The sequence below is a fragment of the Caretta caretta genome, chromosome 6 (assembly GCF_965140235.1).
Source record: "Caretta caretta isolate rCarCar2 chromosome 6, rCarCar1.hap1, whole genome shotgun sequence".
Lineage (NCBI taxonomy): Eukaryota > Metazoa > Chordata > Testudines > Cheloniidae > Caretta > Caretta caretta.
Genome location: NC_134211.1, coordinates 45,753,492 through 45,775,968, shown reverse-complemented (window position 1 = coordinate 45,775,968; position 22,477 = coordinate 45,753,492). Strand labels below are relative to the sequence as shown.

The 22,477-nt window shown below is 42.7% G+C and overlaps 1 protein-coding gene across 6 annotated transcripts in view; it reads left to right on the top strand.

Moving 5' to 3' along the window:
• The window catches only part of NELL1 (neural EGFL like 1), a 445,673-nt gene that overhangs the window by 39,179 nt on the left and 384,017 nt on the right, over positions 1-22,477 (top strand). For all 6 annotated transcript variants that reach the window (XM_048852651.2, XM_075129472.1, XM_048852653.2 and 3 more), the window contains exon 4: positions 15,689-15,859. In XM_048852651.2, the coding sequence (XP_048708608.1) occupies positions 15,689-15,859 (171 nt within the window). The remainder of the gene's footprint in view (positions 1-15,688; positions 15,860-22,477) is intronic.

Sequence of the window (22,477 nt, the reverse complement as noted above, 5' to 3'; positions counted from 1 at the left end):
ATCTGGGGAATTACAGGCCAGTCAACCTCACCTCAGTCCTTTGAAAAATCATGGACCAGGTTCTCAAGGAATCCATTTTGAAGCACTTGGAGGAGAGGAAAGTGATCAGGAACAGTCAGCATGGATTCACCAAGGGCAAGTCATGCCTGACCAACCTGATTGCCTTCTATGATGAGAGAACTGGCTCTATGGATATGGGGAAAGCAGTGGACATGTTATACCTTGACTTTAGCAAAGCTTTTGATACAGTCTCCCACAGTGTTCTTGCCAGCAAGTTAAAGTAGTATGGGCTGGATGAATGGACTATAAGGTGGATAGAAAGCTGGCTAGATCATCAGGCTCAACGGGTAGTGATCAACAGCTCGATGTCTAGTTGGCAGCCAGTATCAAGCAGAGTGCCCCAAGGATTGGTCCTGGGGCTGGTTTTGTTCAACATATCCATCTGATATGGATGATAGGATGGATTGCACCCTCAGCAATTTCACGGAAGACTCTAAGCTGGAGGGAGAGGTAGATATGCTGGAGGGTAGGGATAGGGTCCAGAGTGACCTAGACAAATTGGAATATTGGGCCAAAAGAAATCTGATGAGATTCAACAAGGACAAGTGCAAAGTCCTGCACTTAGGACAGAAGAATCCCACAGCTGCAGGCGGGGACCAACTGGCTAAGCGGCAGTTCTGCAGAAAAGAACCTGGGGATTACAGTGGATGAAAAGCTGGATACGAGTCAATGGTGTGCCCTTGTTACCAAGAAGGCTAATGGCATATTGGCTGCATTAGTGGGAGAGTTGCCAGCAGATTGAGGGAAGTGATTATTCCCCTCTATTAGGCACTGGTGAGACCACATCTGGAGTATTGCATCCAGTTTTGGGCCCCCCCTTACAGAAAGGATGTGGATAAATTGGAGAGAGTCCAATGAAAACGATTCGTGGGCTGGGGCACATGACTTATGAGGAGAGGCTGAGGGAACTGGGGTTATTTAATCTGTAGAAGAGAAGAGTGGGGGGGGGGATTTGATAGCACCCTTCAATTACCTGAAGGGGGGTTCCAAAGAGGATGGAGCTAGGCTGTTCTCAGTGATGGCAGATGACAGAACAAGTAGCAATGGTCACGTTGTAGTGGGGGAGGTCTAGGTTGGATATTAGGAGAAACTATTTCACTAGGAGAGTGATGAAGCAAAGTTACATAAGGACAGGGCCATCCCTAAGGGGATGCGGGGCCTGGGACATAGGCACCGAGTTTCTGTCTGACAGGGGTGCTCCGCCCAGGCCCTGCCCACACTCCATCCCTTGCCCCAAGGCCCAACTCCACCTCTTCCCACCCCTGCCCCACCTAGTTATGCCCCCTCCATGATCGTGCTGTGCCCTCGCTCTTCTCCCCTCCCCCCGACCCCCAGCGCCTCCAGACACTGCGAAACAGCTGATCGGTGGTAGGTGCTGGGAGGGAGGGAGAGGTGCTGATCAGCGGGGCCCGCCGGTGGGCAGGAGGCGGTGGGGGGAGGGGGAGGTTGGTAGGGGGGCTCCGCCTCACCTCGCCGCCCCGCCCCCTTCTCATGAAGCGCAGGGCCCGTGGCAGTCGTCCCCATTCACCATACCCTAGGGACAGCTCTGCTTAGGGAGGTGGTGGAATCTCCATCTGTAGAGGTTTTAAAGGCCTGGCTTGATAAAGCCCCAGCTGGGTTGACTTAGTTAGGGTTGTTCCTGCTTTGAGCAGGGGGTTGGACTAGATGGCCTCCTGAGGTCTCTTCCAACCCTAATCTTCTATGATTCTTCCATGAAACTTCTGTACAAGAAAGAGAATAGTAATGGAAGGGAGGAAATGGGTATATGAACAATCAAATGGTAAATAGGTTAGATTACATGCAGAGAATGCAAAAGGGGGTCAGGGGATTTAAATTGTGTTTGGGGGCCGGGAGGAGGTACAGGAAGGGGACAATAAGGTTTAAAGATAAGATGCAAAATAAAGCTCTCTAGCAGGGATTCTCAATTTCTTGTCTATTATTTATCTCTTTTTGATAGAGATCTCAAAGAGAACTCCTCCCTCAGTTCTGATTCCACACCTTTCTACTAAGTTAGTACTTGGTAACCTACAAGAGTGATATTAAGGAGGAAAGATGAAGAACTCACTTTAATGTGAAGAGTGAAGCTGCTTGCTTATGTCTCACCCACTTTCTCCTATTTATTTCCCCTTGCTGTATGTAGCACTTTCCATTTGTTCATACCAACTCTTCCTTCACGTCCTGTGATTCTCTTGCCCGATCATGTTGAAATTTGGCATCCCACCATTGTCAAACAATTTGATTATGACTGAATTTGTACCTGACAAAGAAGGGGACTTGATGACAGGCTTCACAACTAATTCTGAGGCTTCACACCTGGTTCTGAATCAGGAGCAAATTCGCTTAAATCAATGGAGTTTAACCAATTGCCAACCAAGTGTTCTAAAGTTATGAGATGAGCAAACAGGACATGAGTTTTTTAAGAATATAGTATATTTTAGGTTCTTTTTAGTTGCCTCAGGGATTTGGCCCTGTAGGACTCATGTTTTAAAGATTTTCTTCCCAATCATGAGGGCTACCAACTTGCTTTAAATTTTTTTTTTTTTTAGAATGAAAGATGAGATTCTTATATTAGCACATGACTCTAGGGGCTTTAGAAAAACAAGTACCAAGTATTGCAAGACTTACAATAAAATTGCAGGAGTTAGCTCCATTGCTAATGTAAAATTTATTTAATAAGATCTGAATTTGGCCCTTTAGTTGCAAGTGTGGCATAGGCATGCAAAGGGGCTCTGCTAGAAAACTCTTCTATGCACAATAGAAATGGATTAAGGTATCAATTGAATGTTACTGCTGCATGTGTTACACGTTGTCCATCATTATGAGCAAAGCAGCTTTGAAGTCCACCTGGAAATGCTTTCTGCACCACTAGTCCACAAACCACAATTGTGGGCCACTGTACAGTACAGCCCACTAACCCCCCCCCCCCCCGGGATAAATGTGAAAGAAGCTGCAAGAGAGCTAGTATAAAGGATTGTACCAGATTTTACAAGTAACAAACTAATTAAATAAACATTGAAATCTAATTAGGAAAAAAGAATTTGTGCAAGGGACTTTTGACCCTAATTGCAAAACTGAAGGATCAGTTACTTAATGTAGCATTTTTGGTGACTCACTCCAACTTGTATATATGCATATTAGATTCTGGGTTGTACAGTATTCAAGAAATGGAAAAATGGCAAATATAGCCATTAACCTTTACGTTTTAGGGCAAAAGTCACAGCTTCATTAATATTTATATATTTAATCACTTAAGCTGTGTGCAATACGCCCAGAATATTCAAAGAGTCTGGCTCATTTCACTTGCCTCTGAATTAGCAGGCATGCAGCGTCTATAAGGTGTACGCACATGTTTTGTTTGTGTGGAGTAAAAAGAATTGGTGAACCTGGCTGATGATGGAATTTGGTTTCCTGTACAGAGGGCCTGATCCAAAGGTCATTGAAATCAATGGAAAGACACTTATGGGTTACAATGGTCATTGAGTCTGGCCCGGCCTTTGTCCTTTGGATTTCAGTGTGAAGAAGGAAAAAGAAAAAGAATGAGGTTAAAACTCCGCACAGCTCTCACTGATTTAAGCACTGTGAAAGAAGAGGAGCTACCTGCCATCTTGAGGCTTCCCGCTGAGAGCAGGTGTTTTATGTACAATGGACTGACAATTGTTGTCCGTCTGAAGCATTAATGCACTGGCAATAACCAGCTGTTGAAACACAATGGCTGGACCTTGTCAGCAATTGGAATAGAAGGGATGACAGTTTGAAACTCTTTAAGGCAGAAATTGGAGGGGGCTGAAATGTCAGGGTTGGCTAGAAGCAGGCTGTGTATATCCCCCAAGAGCCCTCCCGAGCATTCTGAGTTATTCAATTTGCTGCTTTTATGGACACTGTTGGAGTTCCCTGTAATTTAGACTGAAGGCAACTTTCTCAACTAATTGATGAAAGTTTTATAGCCATTCTGCTGGAATTTTGGAATGGATCTCTAAATAGTGTGTTGGTGTTGCAAATTAGTGGCTGCCAGAGCCACCAAAGGGGCCACACTAACCATCAAACTGACCTCTGTCCCACTAAAGGGCCAGATTGGTTTTCTTTCTCTGTTTAGCTGGGCTGCAGGCAGTGCTGTCATTTATGACAGATGCTATTGGGGAGTGGCTAACATCTTCTACTCTCAGGCTTCCTGCAGCCATCTGGGTTTGGGGGATGGTTATCACAAAAATGAGGGGAGGGGCAGCTTCCCAGGAGACATTCAGCCCACTTAAGGGGGAGGATGTTTCCCTGACACTAATTAATTTGACACTTCCCCCACAGCGGTTTCAGCTATCTGCTGTATTGTAGACACAATCACTGTATGGTGTCATAGGACAGCTGCTCTTTTTGGGGAATTAGATCCTAATCTGCCTGACTGCTTTATGAAGGTCCCACATGAGGGTGATTGACTGCCCCAGGTGGCTAATTAGTAAACAAGCACCTAGACCTGATAAGTGACCCAAGATCAGTTGGAGGGAACTCCAAAGGGAGACAGGAGGCTCCTATGGAAGGGAGATCCCAAGAGGAGCCTGAGCCAGAAGGTTGAGCAGGGAGCCTAGAAAGGTGAGCCCTTTAGGGAACCTACCAAGATGGGGAGTATGTAAAAGTTGCTGCTGGGGAGGGGAGAACTGCACCAGCAGGCATCCAGGAGGGCCTGGTGTCCGCTAGGGGTCCCCCGATGCTGGCCTGAAGCTCGGCTTGGGAAGGATCACACATTATCCTGGAGAAGAGTTGTAATGGGCCAATCTCCCCAGACTCCAGAGTAGGATGTTACTTTGGTAGGGGCAAGAGGCCTAACACCAGGGGAAGATATTGGAACCAAGAGAACCCTGGAGAAAGAGCCTGGGCAGAAGTGAACACTGGATTCAGGTGTGGGACCTGGACTAGGAATGGGATGTTGGTGTGAACGTTTTGTTTATGTTCTGTGTTGGCTTTTCCACTAATAAATGAGACTTCCACAAGGAGGTGCTCTTTAGTACTTACCTCCTCTCGCCCAGGGTATCAACAAGTCCACACAGCCAGTTAAGGGCTCATCTGCAACACTATGCTTCCCTGCAAGGGGGCACGCTGGGTCAGACTGGAATGGTGAATATGGCTGCTAGAGTGATCAGAGTGAGAGGAGCAGGGGGTGGATTCAGCAGTATCTTATCTGTAATTTTTGGCGTATCATCTTCCTATCCAAGAACAAGCATCTTTGTCTGAGCGAGATAAGAGCGTTGAAACCCCCTGCCTCACAAGAGGCCTGAGGTAGGGGTGCAGTCCTGAGTGTTTGTGCAGAACATAGTTGTCTGTCCGACCTGAACAATCTGCTTCTGAAACTCTGCTGTATGGTTCCAGGGTTCCCCCCACCTTGAAAATATTTTCTGCATTTCGATCAGTTCTACTCAGCATATCCTAGATACTATTTGTGACCTGGTAGTATAGTCAACACTGACACAGTGTGTGTCAAGTCCACTATTAGTAGTTGGTCCATCAGAGGATAACAGCCTAGCACTGTGACCAGCTAAAGCAGTCATTACTTTACCTCAGGGGGGCTGAACTGTGCCGAAGGTCCCAGGTTTGAATGATTGTGATCTATGCTAGTGGTGGTTTTTACAGTGGCATGAGCATTTTTCTTTTTAGCCAGAGGTATTTATGTGGGCATTCTGCACACTGAGGAAACAATCCAGAGTGCCATCTCCACTATAACCATAGGGCGCCATTCAAAGCAGAGCTACACAAGGTCACCAACAGTTGTGTTTTCTAGATAAGTTTGCAGGATGCAGACTCCTGTTCCACCCAGATGGACTGAGGGTGAGTGGGTCCTTTTGAATAAAGGTGTGGTGGTGTCGTTTTTTCTCTCTGCAATGCACCATCACCTTATTGGTTTAATATGACCTGGCGAGAACTTGTCACCTTGACAGACCGTGGGCAGTTGCACCAACAGTGGAGGAAATGGATGTTCAGACATCTGTGATAGGAGTCTAGAATATGTTGAAGTTAGTCTTTCTACCACATACTCTGAAAACAAGCAGTTATATTTGGAAGCTGCCTTTTTGTGCCATTCGGACTTTAGGGTTATTTCCTTTTATGATTACACAAGGAAAGAAAATTGTATTGAGATAGATATTTGCTTAGTTGCAGGTGCACAGATACCTTTTGAGTGTAATAAAGGCTAAATGCCATGCAGTTTGATATACCCCTCCTGGCATATAGAAGAACTATGGGACAAAAAGACACATACACCTTTAACAAACAAAATGTCACAGTGGAGACTTTTATCATTGAACTTTTCAGACTAGGTTAATATAAAGTACTCCAATAGGAGAAAAAGGGTTTATTAAAGTTATTTAATTGACTGTTCCCTTTGTTTTAAGGATAGAGGATACAAGTGTACAAATGAGCAGCATTTCATTCTCTCAGATTCAAGTATTTGGATTTGGAGCACGGTAAAACTCAATCCAAGGCAGTCACATTTTTGTGCCCTCAGATTTCTAAAATGAGAGTGTTGGGATGAACTAGAGTTACTATCTTAAATCTGCCTCATTTCTTCATTTTCCTGAGAATGATGGGGACTTTCAGAGCTCTATATAAGAGGTTAAAAAAGTAATCCACACAGAGATCCTCTGAACACTGACCAAACATTATGTTCACAAAGATCAGCAGTGGATACGATTTGTAGGCAGGATTATAGCTTTAATCCAAACTACATTAGTCTCCAGTCTTAGATGGCAGCACCATAGAAGGCAGAATTGAAGGCATTTGTTGTCTCTGCAAAGGCTCTTTAGAAGAATCCAAACCCTTTAGACCATCTTCAGTCAGCTGTTTTGCAGAACTGCAGAGGTTTCCTTCTGCCATTTTATTGAATGCATCCTGAGATCAGTAGCATTTTTGAATGAAATTTGTGATCATGTGGCAATTGGAGGTTAGGGTCTATGCATCAGTGAAGATGGTGATTACATGAAGCTGATTCTCCTAAGTAGCTGATGGATGAACCCAATCAATCCTGTTTATAATCTCTCTCTCTTCTCCCCCTCCCCCAATCTATTTCAGGTGTTTATACATTTTTGTCACAGATTCTGTTTTCTTTGGTATTGTCTATTCCATTTCCTTTGGTCACTGCATCCATAGCAGTTGTTTCCAGGTTACAGTATACTGCTGAGCATCTTATTCCTATGATCTTGAACTAAAATGAGTTTGTGTCAAGTGCCTGGTTAAAGCTTAAGTGTGATTATGACGAGAAAAGGATAATGATCAAGCAATAAACTTCAATAAGGCCGGCATTATCCCCGCTTAACAAGACCCTTGTGTGAGGTACATAAGAGTACCATATGCTAACAGAGGGATTTAAAACACATTGAGTTGATTGTAGAATAATAATGCCCATCTCCAAAGGCCTTGTAATGATTTTAAAATGTCCAACTTTTTGTGTGCCTAAAACCCATTCTGCATTTAGCAACATAATTTGGTATTTTGCTCTCTGACACTAGAATTTGAATAAGCGACTGATGATACATCTGTAAAACATGATAATGTTCAGATGCTTTAATTATAAAAATAGGTGCAGCAGTAATTTCCATGCTAACAAATAATAGTAACTTTAGCCAGGCTCTCCTAACAGTTCACTCTGCTATTCCTCAAGCACTGTGCTTCCTTCATATACATATCTGAGCATTCCATCTGTCAAATCACATCCTGTATCTGATCATTTTCTTAAAAATATATAGATCATTGTTCCTTAAAAATTCAAGCCACCATCACTCAGTGTTTTCCATCCAGAACACTCTCTCAAGTCTCTTGTTCCTGAATAAGGTTATCAAAAAGGTGATAAAAAGCTGACTAGAGCAGTAAATTGGAATATAGAAAAGAAGACCCTTTCCAATTCAGCATCACGCTGACATGTCAGAGAGGCAGGGCTGGTTATGGGAGATGTCCTATGTCAGTATTTCTAGACTTGCTTATTGACCAGTTTTGTTCAGGAGAAATGAGTGCTGAGACCTATCTTGGTTTTTCTGTGTGCTGCATTTCCTCCAGGAAACTTGGATGCTGTCAAGAATCAAGGCCTACAACAGAATCATTCTCTGGGCAACCTAATGAGCACAGCTGGTCTGTAGTAGGCTGCCTGATTGATTGGAAGGGTCTGCAGGCCAACAGCAGTTCAGCAACTGCTCAAAGCATTCACCCATGACCATGATAGCTCCTGTACCTGCTTGTTTCCAGCCCTGCTCCTGCCTTACCTCACTCCAGGTAGCCTGGTTCTCACCCTGGGCTCTGATTCCTGATTTCTGATTTTGGGTCTGACCATTGGCCCTAGCATCTGGCCTCTGACTCCAGTTCTCACCCTGAGCTCTGATGCTTGGCTCTGACACCTGGCTTCTGGCTGCAGCCAGCGGCTCCGGATCCTTCATAACAGTGAGTGGGCCATGAGGGCTGCCCCCTGTGGCTATGCCCGTGTCCCCCCGGCACCACCCCCTGTCCAGGCCAGAAGCTGGAGGCTGGACAGGGTAACAGCCTTCTGGGCCGCTATGGGGAGTCCTGAACCCTCCACCTGCCCTCATGGGGGCATGGGCCGGGGGCTGCTCTTGGGCCCACGACCCAGGTCAGGTGGAGAGTCCAGGGCTACTTACAGCGGCCCAGATGGCTGTTACCCTGTTACCCAGCCAGGCTCCAGCTTTTTTGCCTTTCACAGAAACACTGATCGGGAAGAGCATTAGTTCACCATGTTAACAATCTGTTGGCTCTTATTTGGAAGCTAAAAAAGAAAATGCAGCAAAAGCCTCTAAAATGGTCAAAATTTGTCCCTGATGCAACTCCATTGATTTCTGTGGAGTTACAATAAGGATCAATTTCCACTATTATGTTTAGAATCCAAGGTGAGATGTCAAAAATCTCCTTCATTTACTTTCCTTACTCTGCCCTCTCCCTCAGTGAAGAAATATGGGGCGTGCTGTTTACCCAGTCTTATATATTCCCGTTTATTTGTCTCTACAGCTGGCAGAACATACACTGGATGTAATACAGAGCACATTTATTTCAGGAGCAAGTAGCCTCTCTTTTTCATTGCAGTTGAGACAGGCTTTCATCCATCTTCTAAAGAGAAAGGAAGAAAAGACAGTAATTTGATACTGAGGGAACGATTTCCAAGAGCATTAGTACTTTAGAATAAAGCCAGTAATAGTCTTTGAGTTTGTTCACTTTTTGCCTTGTGTGCGCTTGCTTAGCCAACTTGTGAATGCGGGCAACATTTGTGCAAGTGTATATGTAGCCAAATTCTCTGGTGGTGTGAATTGATGCAGCTTCCTGGAAGTCAATGGAGCAGTCTACGCCAGCCCATGTTTTTAAACATCTACATAGATTGGGCCTGATTCTCTACTCACCCCAGTTTAACTCCATTGAGTACAGTGGAGTTGTTTCTGATTTACACTGGTTTAAGTGAGATAAGAACCAGGCTCAGGATTTGTCTAGTGGTATATTTCCACTTCATCAGAGAAGGCAGAAAGATGCCATCCATGGGCATTCTAACAGTATAACAAATCTGCCCTGTAAAGAAATGGCTGCACTTGCTGGTACAGTGAAACTTCTGAGACTGAATCTTAATTGGGCAATTTTGGATGTTGTTAGTCAGTGGCTTGACACCAAAATAGGAGGATCATCTCCAAGGCCAGCAGAAACACCTGTTTTCATTCCCTGAAGTAACCATTACTACTAAAGCCTGCCAAGCGAGAAATGACTTTGTCTTGGAACACATTGTGCCAGTCGACTTATACAGTTACAATACATAATCGAATTTAATCTGATGGATCTTTCCAGAGCTGGGACATTGTCCTTTATTAACAAACAAAACATTGTGTGGTAGGTGATTAGCTCTGTGGCTATGAGGGATTATGAAGAATAATTGCAGAAAGTGATGCATTTCCTATTATAGCTGCTTGTCTTGCACTCAGTCCTTTAAGCTTCTGCGATAAACCTTGTAAATATATAATTTTTTTCTGCCACCTTATTATTTCTGTAGGTGGTCCACCCCCCACTTCTGAAACCTTAGCTTCTTCCATGCTGCTTATGTGAAAAGGAGAAAGAAATTCATTTAAATGACTTTTTGTGCTTTGACAGCAGATGGCAATTGTGAAACCTTTAACTTCCTAAATGTAACTTCGACAGTGATTGTCCTAGTGCTGTTCTAGCTTGCAAACTGCCCGCAGCAGCAAATAGCTCCTTTTATATGATCAGTGCTCTTGAGTACCCAAAAAATAAAATAATCTCTCCAGAATCTTCTTGATATTGCAGTTTTTAGGTGAACTTTTAAGGCTCTTCTTATCAAAGCTCTGCTCTTCCATTTAGAAAACCTAAATTCTTCTGCCTTTTGTTTTGCCTCTTACATGAACAACAAAAGGTTAGATCTTGCACAACACCATCCTCAGTTAATTTTTAATGTTATATATTGTAGGGGTACCATGTGTGTGTCTCTCTGACCTATTTCCCCCCCCCTTTTTTTTTTTTTTAATTTTGCTTCTTTCTGCCTCTGACAGTCTTGCACCTTGCACTCGGATCCGTGATTTAGACTCCACTGTAATGCTTAATTGCTGCTTGGGAAATTTAGGGGAAAACTTCCTTTTGTGTGTGTCCTTCCCTCTGCCTTGCCAGACACGCATTTTCTTTAAAAAAAAAAAAAAAAAAAAAAAAAAAAGTCCTAGTCGGCTTTTTATAGTATAGGCAAATCCCAGTTCCCCAGCTGCTTTCAGTGTCTCTGTTCTGTGTTTTAAGTAGCTCTGCGTACCTTTTTGGTGGGAAAAACACTTAAGTGACAAATTATGTAAGACTGGTGCAAAGTGCATTTACCCCCACTCGAAGGGCATGTCTACGCAGCTCATGGTAGTGAGCCTCCCAGCCCGGGTCAACAGAGTTGGGCTTGCAAGGCTCACGCTAGTGCTCTAGAAGTAGCTGTGTAGCTAGCACTTTGAAGTTGTGGCTCAGGCTGGAGCTTGGGCTCTGAAACCTGAGGACGCAGATGGGCTTATGGTGCCACAGTTGTGTAAAGAGTCCTCCATGTAAATGAAAATCAGGCCCAGAGTATTTTTTGTTGTTGTCAATAGTGTGCAAGCCTTTTGTGATAGATCAGTGACAGGAAAGCATAAGAGGAATGAATGTGTGCACTTTTTGAAAGCAGATGTTATTTTATTATCCCTGCTTTATTCTGAGCTGGCAGTCAAGAACCAAGTGCCACTTTATGGGTTTTTGAAATGGTAATATCTGAACATAATAAATTGCTCCTAACAATGTTAATTGTCATCACTGTCCACTAATATGAGGAGATGTCATTGTGGAAACAGATGAAGTGTGGTCTAGTTGGGAAGCTAGGACTGGGACCCTAAATATTACTGCTAGTTCTGATAGTGACACTCTGTGGGACCTTGGGCAGATGGTTTAACCTTTCTGTGCCTCATGTTCCCATCTGTGAAATGGGGATGGTGATATCTGCCTCAAAGGTATATCTTGTGGCTTAATTTATCAGTATTTGTAAGGTTCTCTAAGATTCTCCGATGGAAGCGGCACTGTTCTAAGTGCAAAGTATGACTGGTCCAAACCCTGATTCTTCTCCTTTGTACTCCTCTAGTGGCACTTATATTTATTTGTTATAGCACCTAGGAGCCCCAGTCATGGACCAGGACCCCACTGTGCTAGGCACTTTACAAACACTGAACAAAAAGACTGTCCCTGTCCCAAAGAGCTTACAATCAACGTTTAAGACCAGAGAAAACAGAGGGATGCAAAGAGACCAACAGGGGAGTATAAGGAAACGATGAGACACTATTGTTTAAATAGACAAGTCAGACAGAGGGTGAGGGAAGGTATAGAACACACAAGATGAGTGAACAGTGGGTGGCAGGAAATGGCATGTTAGTTCCACAATTTTTGTTTGTTTTGGGAGCATGGTTCCTTAGGAGGGGATCAGCTAAATGGAAAGAGAAGGGAAGTGGTGAGTGGGGCAGGGTAAGGCGGAGCAGAGGGTAAAGAAGGGCATTGTGGAGTGAAGTTGAAGTGAAGAGATCGGTGAGGGAGATGGAGAGTTGGTGCAAACAACCAATCAGCACAGGCAGAGAAAATCTGAGACTATTCTATAGTCTTGCCTGGAATGTCCAGTGGCCCCTGCTTTGGCTCCTTCTGCTACTACTGGTTGGACTCTCAGTTCTGTGTCCAGAGGTATTTTTAGGGCGAGGGGTATCCTTGCTTGGCCCCCATTTTCACCACTCCCCATAGTGCAACAGTCCCTGCTTTGGCTACTTTTGCTCCACCCAGCTGGAGTCTCTGGCTGGCACTTTATAGAGGGAGCACTCCCTGGAACCCTCCAGAGTGGCCAAAGTGCATTGCAATCCTGGGGTGTGCACTAACATAAAAGTTCCCTAGGGGACTGTTCTAACTGACATAAATTAGAGCAGTTCTGAGGCTTCTCTAAATTGCATCTGGAGTCAAATCAGTCCCTGACTGCCTCCAGGGTCATAGGCCGAGACCAGGAGGTAGCAGAATGGAGCTCAGGTGCACCTTAGGATCTGGTTATGTAGGAAATGTAAATGAGAGAATGATGTATATTGTGTTGAACAAGAAAAGGAACAGTTTTCTCTGTTTTTTGGGTTTGCCTACATTTGGTTGTGGTAACTTTGAACCAATGTTCATATAGTGGGCCCCTTAATAAAAGGGCCTACTTCTTGTGGATTAGCTCTCCTCTAAGCCCATGATTCCAGTCCCATACTTTTTCTGCGGCAGTTTCTATTGGAAATCTCTCACATGTTAGTGATGAAAATGACACAAGAACCTAGAGAGAATGAAGATAAGCTCATTTTAATGCGCTAGGAGTGGCTATTTAGTTACGTGTCCCCATTTTCTATCTGTACTGATTATTTCATTTCCCTGGGCTGTTGGATTTAACATTTGTTAGTAATGACTCTCCCCTTGTTGCTGTAGCTCCCACTACTTCAGTCTCGTCAGGTCACAGTGCGGTGTAACTCTGTCTCTCTTGGGTATTTGCTGCCCCACCACTTTTGGTGTCCTCTGCAAATTTGATCATGTCTGAGTTCATACCACAGGAACACCTGACAAAGAAAACTATGAAATGGTCACATGAGGTGTGGATAGAGGCTTGTATTTTTGTTTTTGGGTTTAGAGTAACTGGTTAAAAAAAGTCTCTGAAAATCCTAAAATAATCCAAGACTAAACTGGAACTAACTGGAAGCATCATTGCTCAAGAGTGCTGGTCTCCACAGTTGGAGAACCATTGCCTTGAACAACTGGATAATCTGCATTGTTAATTCCCTCTGTCTATTTGAAAGAAAATCAATAACTATGTGAAATGTGTCTTGTGAAGCAGTAGAATGTATCTGAGAATAACAGTTAAGTGTTTCTCTTCCATCCTATTTTACTTGCAGGGCTCCTCTGTCCATCGATTTGATGTTTATTTCATTGTTGTCCATTAAGGGGATGAGAGGTTTGAAGTCTCTCGGATGGCTGGAATCCAGCATTTTAGATAGATATTTCTTCTTAGTTTCCCAATTAATTGGATTAGTATGTGGAAGGAACTCTGAACTGTGACACCCCTCCCCCTCCATGAAATAAATCACATCTTTTTTTCTTCTCCCTCTCTCCTCTGCTCTGAGTGTCTGTCTCTTCATTACGAACTGTTTTCGATTTTACATATTTCTACTGTTGCATATTTTAGGCCAAAAATTAATTTTTTTTGTAAAGATGGGGAAGAAAATATTACAAAACAAGCAAAACTGCATTACATGTACTTGTCAATTGACAAGTGCAATGAGTTTTCTGTTTGGAAGTAGTCATTCCCTGGAAGCATTTGTATCCCAAATGATGCACCATTGCGCTGCTCCATGAGAACCAGGGAGTGAAATTGACTACAAACCAGAGTGAAACTGCCAATGCTGAGGAACATGAAAAAAGCAGACAAATGGCATGAATGGCCAAGAGTAAATGAGCTGTTTAAAATGTTTTCACTTTTAATAATGTCTGGAGTTTTTAGCTAATCAGGCATCTTTCTCCTTTTTATCTCTCAGAAAAGTTTCTCTAATCCCACATATTTCAGTGGCTTTAAATGATGCTTCCCTATGTTCTCTCTCCAGTTCTTCCTATTTCTAGGTTTCAAGAGTTGGGCAGGTGTGTTACCTCTCCTCCACACCACTAGTTCCCGTTTCTCTTTTTCCTTGTTTCAGTCTTTAGTCTTCTTTGGGTATGGGTCCCTGCCTTTCTTCTGTTCATCCTCTGTGATCTCCTCTTCCTTCCAAATGCAGTATCCTAGAAATCTCCTTTTGGCAGTGGACAGCAGGCATATCAAGATTGATTTTATTCCCTTTTCTGGAGAGGCTTGCTAGAGAGTGAAGCAAAGCACTCCTTCCTCCCCACCTCCACACCAGAGGTGTAAGTAAGTGTGCGGTGTCTGGTGCAGCAATCCCAGCTCCCTTGGATGTACCACCAGCAAACAGCTACTGTCTCTTCCTCCTCCTCTCCCATTTCCGTTCTTGTCTCTTCCCAATAATTCTGTTTTCTCTCCTCATTCATCTTCCTTCTTTGAGTCTCTCTTCCCTACTGTTTAGCTTATGCTCAGTCCCCTCCCAAAGCTCCAGAGCATACCTATAGCATTGGAGGGCTGTGCATTTATGCTTCCTTCAAGGCCATGAGAATTGTGCAGTCCTCATTAGTTCCACTCTTCTCTTGTTAGTTCCTGCCCACATCCTTCCCTGGCAATTTTATGACTGGCCTAGGATTAAACAGGCATAGAGGCCAGTCTACCCTCTTGTCCCTAGATGCTGTCCCTGGTAGACCAGCTTGGGGAAGTTGCTCTGGTGCTGGGACTAAACTCACTTAAAAAATTAACTGGCTCTCTAGTTCCTCCCGCAAGCGTGAAGCAGCTATTGATGGAAGTTTGAGCCAAATAAAAATGTTGTTTTTGTTAGCAAGAAAGTGCTATCCTGGGACTGTTCTGTTGTGGCAAATGTCCCAGGGTCTTGCTTGACTGTGCCAGGTTTTGAGACACCTGCTCTATCTGGTGACTTTAATTTCCTTGTAAAGCTGAAACATTACAGCCCTAAAAATAAAAGTCAATACATTGAATAAGCACAAATTTTTGAGGAGAGATTTTAAAATAAGCATTTTAAAATGAGATTTGTGGCAAGCAGGTACTACTCTGCTAATTAGCTGGTGCATTCTTCCTGTAGTATCTCTTTGGCATTAGTAGTGGTGAATAGAGCCCATCATTTCTAGGTTGCCCATTCATATCCAGCCCAGAGATGAAGCACATCAGTGGAGGGATGCTTGTACTGTGGATGAAAAAGGGAACTTTGATTTCCAGGGCTATCTAATGGTGTTTTTAACATGCACAATCCTCATATAAGTGATATTATTTAGCATTCTATGCCCTCTCTCACTCTGTATATTAAAAATAATAAACTACAAGACCTAACACCCATACTATGTAACCTGTTTTAGATTTGTGACCTAACGTGTGGTGATTAGTTCATTTTCAAATGCATGAACTATTTTTAAGCTTTAGAACAGGAGGAGGGAAATGGTGGTGATAGCAGGGATAAAACAGTCTAAAACATGGAACTGATTCTTCATCTTTCAAATACAGCTACTTTGAACTGGAGAGCAGCGGCCTGAGGGACGAGATTAGATATCATTACAGATTTAATGGAAAGGCAAGAACAGAGGTGTTCCCGTACCGGATGGCAGATGGACAGTGGCACAAGATTGCACTGTCACTTAGTGCATCCCACCTTCTGCTTCATGTCGATTGCAACAGGTAAGAAATTGTGTTCTGCATCTTTTTTTTTTTTTAAAGAGAAATACAAGCCATCTCTTTGCTCCTCCCTCTCCTCTCCCCTGGGAACAAAACTGCAATTGGAGAAAAGAAAAAAACTGTTCTATATTCTAAAGTGACCAAACTCAATAGAGTAAGAAAGAAAACAAAGCATAAAAATGAAATGGTACACTGTGATTATGAACACCTGTAGGAAAGGTCGATTGCTGATTGGGGAGTCTTAAATATACCTCAGTGTACTGTAGGTACTGGCTGATGTTGTTTTTCAGCTGTGATTACATTTAAGTGTGATACATGGTTGTGCAGCCTGTTCTGTCTGTGGAGTGCTTCACTCAGCTTGAAGAATATATGAAGATGATGTTTGAGCTTCTAATTTCATTTCACTTAATCAAGTGTCCTTTTTTTAAAAACCAAACAAAAGCTTAAATGCCTTTTTCTAAAAGGGCCTGCTCTTCTTAAAAGTTCAGTATTGGTACCACTTATTTTCTGGCTGCCAGTTTGCTACCTTTCTTTAAGAAGCTGTAAGGATTGCAGATTGCCAGCATTAGTGTGCAAGATCCCCCTTCCCTCTCCCCCCCCTCCGAAAAAAAACCAACAAAAAAACCCACAACCAGGAACAAAAATCTACCAACCGAGAAACTGCTTCCATTTGGGACTTGATCTTGTGATATACTGAGCACTCATCTTTCATTGAGGTTAGTGGCAGTCGAGGACATTCAGCGCAACACAGGATTAGGCATTTGAAGACAATTCTGTGTGTGGGAAAGATACTAGATTCAGTGCAGCTTGCACTGAAATGAACACTAAAACACCCCTTGACCTCAACAGGAGCTGGATCAACCCCTCCATATGAGTTTTATTGTTGCGGTACTTATATGGTCTAGGGAGCATAGGTGATGGATCTAGGGGGTGCTGGAGATGCTGCCACATCCCCTGGGTTTCCGTTATACACAGGCATTACAGTTTGGTTCAATGGCTGTTGGCGCCCCCAATATACAAATTGTTCCAGTGTCCCTGCTAGGGAGAAGTTATTGCCCTCTACATTCTGCATTTCATTTTAGAAAGGGAACTAGGATGTGGCCCGACTCCTTCGATGTAGGATGCAGATCTGGTCCGGCACAGAGTGGAGAGCAGGCCGTACCATTATGTGAAGTAGTGCGGCCTACACCCCCTGTGCTTGGGAAGGGATTTTTCTTCTTGGAGCATCCCCTGAGGTGGTGCAGCTCAGCTCTGCTCTGCTCCCAGCATGGAGCCATAACTAAATACCTCTATTTTGTTCTATACTTTTGCAATAACTTCCAAGGCAATGGGAATATCTTTAAAGACTGGCTTGAGGGTAGAAAGTAGTAGAGGTTTAAATGGCGGGGGGAAGAGAGAGACGATTTTAAGTTCCTGGCTCAACTGTAGTATCTCAATTCAGTTAATTAGAGTTTTCTCCAAGTGTTGGCATGAACAGTTTGCTTTATATCTTAACCTCCTATACCTTTGCATTTGAAGAGGGAATCAACTTTTTTTTTTAATTGCACCAATATGTCCTGCTGAGACTTCAGTAAATTTCATAAGAATGTGAAAGTGAGCTGTTGTGCATAAAAGCAGAGAATGCCAGCAAAGGATACTGTTGAGAACTGCCAAAAAATCTGAGCCCTCCTAATCTTCAGTGGGAGAAAAACTGCAGCTGAAAGTACACACGAAATCCAGTATTAGGTAGGGTAGATTTTTAAATATAAATTTCAACATTTTAGGATGGCTTAGTGTCATAGACTTTGAGCTAATTCCTGAATGCCTAATAAGAAGCAGTGTCCCTACGGACTTAATCAAACAAATTAAATCACAGGAGAAGAGAATGCTATTTTAGTCAATAGATGAATGCTTTCTGCCTCCTTAGGATGTGCTGCTCTCCCTGCTTCAGTCTTTCAGTTCAGCCTAAATAAATACTGGGGATGTGTATCAAATTGGATAACTACTAGCCAAGAGAACCAAAAATACCAGTTTGACTACTGTAGGGCCTGATTTTCACTGGGGCCTCTGTGCCGCCTCCACTTAGATGGGTGCAGTTTTATGCATGTGCACACCTCCATATATCCTTTTGGTGTACTAATATCATTGCCTACACTGGAAAGATTGAACATCTGTGAGGGGACAGATGGTGGAATTGTAATGTGCAAAAGTGTCACTTCCAAATGTTAGAAACTATCATGTGCCACGTGTTAGAGTATTAAGAGTATGTGAAAAGGGGTGTGCATGTGTGTCATAAGTGTATGTGCAGACAGGATCAGAAAATCAGCTCTCTTAACTGGCTTGATACCCAAGGCGGGTTCCTGCCTATAAAAGTTAGAGAAAGGGCCAGGAGGTAAAGGAGCCTAGAGAGCCTTTTAAATCTTGAACAAATCCTCCAAAATCCATTTTTATGCCTCCAGTGGCCCTTTCATCCACATCCTGCTGACTCATACTATCACACTGACACCTGGTGCTTAATTAATCGTTGACATTAGTCTTTCAAATTCAGTGTAAAATTGTCCTCTTTGTATCTGGATATATGAAAGGAAGATATTTGACAATTAGTGAAAGCCTTTGCTACCTTTTAGAGTGTTTTTTAACTTATTATAATGTGACTTTGCACTAATGAGGTGAATGTAGCGAGGTGAATATATCAAAGGTTGTAAGTTTGCCCAAATGTGTGTCATTTTAACATCTGCTCTTCCCATGACTTGATTGCTCTTTTCAATGCTCTTGGAAGACTCTCTTGGAGTAAGAACCATTAAACAGTCTGATATTGGAGGTCTGAGATGCTCACACAGATAGAAAGATTTGGATCTGGGTTTTGAAGTCTGATGAAGTCAGTCGGAACTGTTCCATTAACTTCAGTGGCCTTTTCTTTGGGCCTTTGAATAGCACTGGGAGGGAACAAATGTTACACAAACATTAAGGGTTAATGGGGCATAAATGTACCTGCTGACATGCCTTTAACATGCAACTAAAGTTTGTAAGGTACTTTGAAGCTGAGCAATCTATGGTTTTGATTAATATTCTTGGTTATTTCCTTTATTTTTGTAAGAGGAAGTGAGAAATAGAAACAGGAAGACTAAGAAGTGGGGTCCATCTGAAATAAATATGTTGTCTGCGCCTTTTGGGTTTTTCCTGCTGGAATAGAGCATCAGGGAATAAAAAGTGCATAAGCAGAGAGAACTTTTAAATTGGAAACAAACAAATAAGAAAACTAAACCAACAACATCAAAGTATAGGAATTAAAATGCCTTTTGTGAAAGTAAGATCGGCAGTACACTGGCTGTCATTCAAGATTATATTAATCTAACAAATTCCTTTGTTTCTTATAACTAATTAAAATAAGTTAAATAGTAAGGCGGGAAATCTGTTTAAAAGAGTGGATCTATTGCCTTACCTGCTGTACCAAACTTTTTACTGGAGAACAGGGGGGTGCTTTACAGAGCTGGATGATTCCCCTTCCTCATTTAAATATGTGATCCATGACCCAGTTCTGTTGCATTGTTTTCTTCATTCCTTGTTCTTGTCCCTAAAGATTCTGCCCAACTATCCGAGAGAAGGTTAATCAGGTAGTGTGTAGTGTACAATGTGCTGTAGGCATATCCAGTATCTGGCCTAGAGTATTTCTTAGTAATTATTTTTTCTTCTTTGCCCACTGAAAGCCCCTTGAGTGTGTCATGAAGGATCGAAACCTTTTAGAGTAAACAATATCCCCAGATAACATGTCAGTTGCTGTCATGTCTATAAAATTATAGTTATTGTAGTCAAGGTACAACAGGGTATTCAAGATGTGTTCAGTGTGACTCCATTGCCTAGAGAAGGATTATTTTTAAGCAACACTAAGTAATTATTCAGTAAAGGAAGGCTGGTCTTATGGTTAAGGCAGAAGACTTCGGTACATCTTAATTCTGGCTGTGGTTCTGCCAAAGACTTCCTGCGTGATCCTGGGCAAGTCTTTTGACTCCAGTGTTTTTTAGTTTGCCTCTCTGTAAAATAGTAATATTGTTACACTAATAAAAATGATACTAACAGGGATCTTGTAAGAGGGACAAGGCAAATTGCCATGTTTATTGTAAATACAACAAAATATTCCTATATGCGATTTCTATATAGATCCATTCACACAGGTTCTACAAAAAGGTTGTTATAGTTACCAGCCTAGATGTTGCTAATGCCAAGTCACTGGCCAGGTGGCCTGGACACAAGAATGGAGCTGAGTTGTAGTCAGATGCGCATCCGATGCTCCTGGAGGGTGGTCTTAGAACCAGACTCAAAGAACACAGTCCCTGGACCCAATTTTTATAGGTCTCTGGTTCAGTACAAGTCTATGGAAGTTGCTTCATCATGCTGAATTTACAAATGAGATGACCATCAATCAGCTCAATCGGAAGGTGGTACATCTGTGACGGCTCCATGATGGCTAGGTGTTATCTTCTTGTTCTTCCTTGATGTGTTTTGGGTGGATTCCAGTTTGCCCTCCGGGGTCATCTGGTTATCTCCACTTTGCATATTCTTTGACCCATCGATACCAAGGTTGAAATTCTTAGGATTAGTCTGGCACTATTTACTAACCAATTATTTCCCTGCTTCAGGCTCTCGATTCCATGCACTCACATTCATTCTTTTCCTTAACAACACAATCTGACTCTTGATTCATTTAACAAGTTTTATCCCACTATCTATTTTTCCCTCTTTGGATACCAAGATTTACAAGATTACGATCCATTGTCTACGGCCAAGCTCTGCGATACAACCACATTTGCTCCAACCCCTCAGACAAACACCTACAAGATCTCTATCAAGCATTCTTACAACTACAATACCCACCTGCGGAAGTGAAGAAACAGATTGATAGAGCCAGAAGAGTTCCCAGAAGTCACCTACTACAGGACAGGCCTAACAAAGAAAATAACAGAACGCCACTAGCCGTCACCTTCAGCCCCCAACTAAAACCCCTCCAACGCATTATTAAGGATCTACAACCTATCCTGAAGGATGACCCAACACTCTCACAAATCCTGGGAGACAGACCAGTCCTTGCCTACAGACAGCCCCGCAACCTGAAGCAAATACTCACCAGCAACCACATACCACACAACAGAACCACTAACCCAGGAACCTATCCTTGCAACAAAGCCCGTTGCCAACTGTGCCCACATATCTATTCAGGGGACACCATCACAGGGCCTAATAACATCAGCCACACTATCAGAGGCTCATTCATCTGCACATCCACCAATGTGATATATGCCATCATGTGCCAGCAGTGCCCCTCTGCCATGTACATTGGTCAAACTGGACAGTCTCTACGTAAAAGAATAAATGGACACAAATGAGATGTCAAGAATTATAACATTCATAAACCAGTCGAAGAACACTTCAATCTCTCTGGTCACGCTATTACAGACATGAAAGTTGCGATATTACAACAAAAAAACTTCAAATCCAGGCTCCAGCGAGAGACTGTTGAATTGGAATTCATTTGCAAATTGGATACAATTAACTTAGGTTACCTTGCATAATGACTTAGCCACTCCCAGTCTCTATTCAAGCCTATTTCCCCTTGTTTTTTCTACTCCTCCCCCCTCCCCCCCCACGTTCTTGTTAAACCCTGGATTTGTGCTGGAAATGGCCCACCTTGATTATCATACACATTGTAAGGAGAGTGATCACTTTAGATAAGCTATTACCAGCAGGAGAGTGGGGTGGGGGGAGGTATTTTTTCATGCTTTGTGTGTATAAAAAGATCTTCTACACTTTTTTCCACAGTATGTATCCGATGAAGTGAGCTGTAGCTCACGAAAGCTTATGCTCAAATAAGTTGGTTAGTCTCTAAGGTGCCACAAGTACTCCTTTTCTTTTTAAGATTTACATAGACATAACAAGGGGCCCCCGCGGGGGAAGAGTATCAGGGTAGTGTTTTAAAGAACAGCATTGTTTCCTCAAAGTTCTTATCACTTTCCAGCACAGACTCTTTGTCCTGTACCGGCCTGAAATAATTAGCACTTTGGCCTTGCATTTGTTACAGAGTGAAATTCAACAGCATGGAGCTGATGTTCATACCCTTTTACAATACCTATATACTCTTTTGTCTATCTTTATTTCTACTACTACGTAATTATAATTCTATCATACTTATATAACGTTGAGGGCGACCCAACATTATAATATTACTTCTCTGTTTCATGGATGGGATGGAGAAGGTATTAGTATCTGAAGTGTTCAGATACTTTATTATGGTGATCAACACCATAAGGAAGCCATGAAATAAATAAATAAAATAATAATTATGTGGCTGTAGCTTTACCCAGATGACATTGACACTCTGTTTGCTTTCTTGTAAGGAGGTAGCTGCATAAGGTCATCAAGGGGAACTCCATGAACATGCTTATGGAGCTCCACTAGCATACAAGAGGCACTGGGATGGAGCAGAGATATTTTTGACATCTCCCTGTGTGCTTGAGCACAGCAGAATCCTGAGGCGGCTGTTTTTTAGGTCATGATCTTATTGCAATTGAAGTTAGTTGGAATTTTGCCATCAATTTCAATTGGAGGAGGAACAGCCTTGACTTTTTTTTTTAAATGTCCTAAATAATG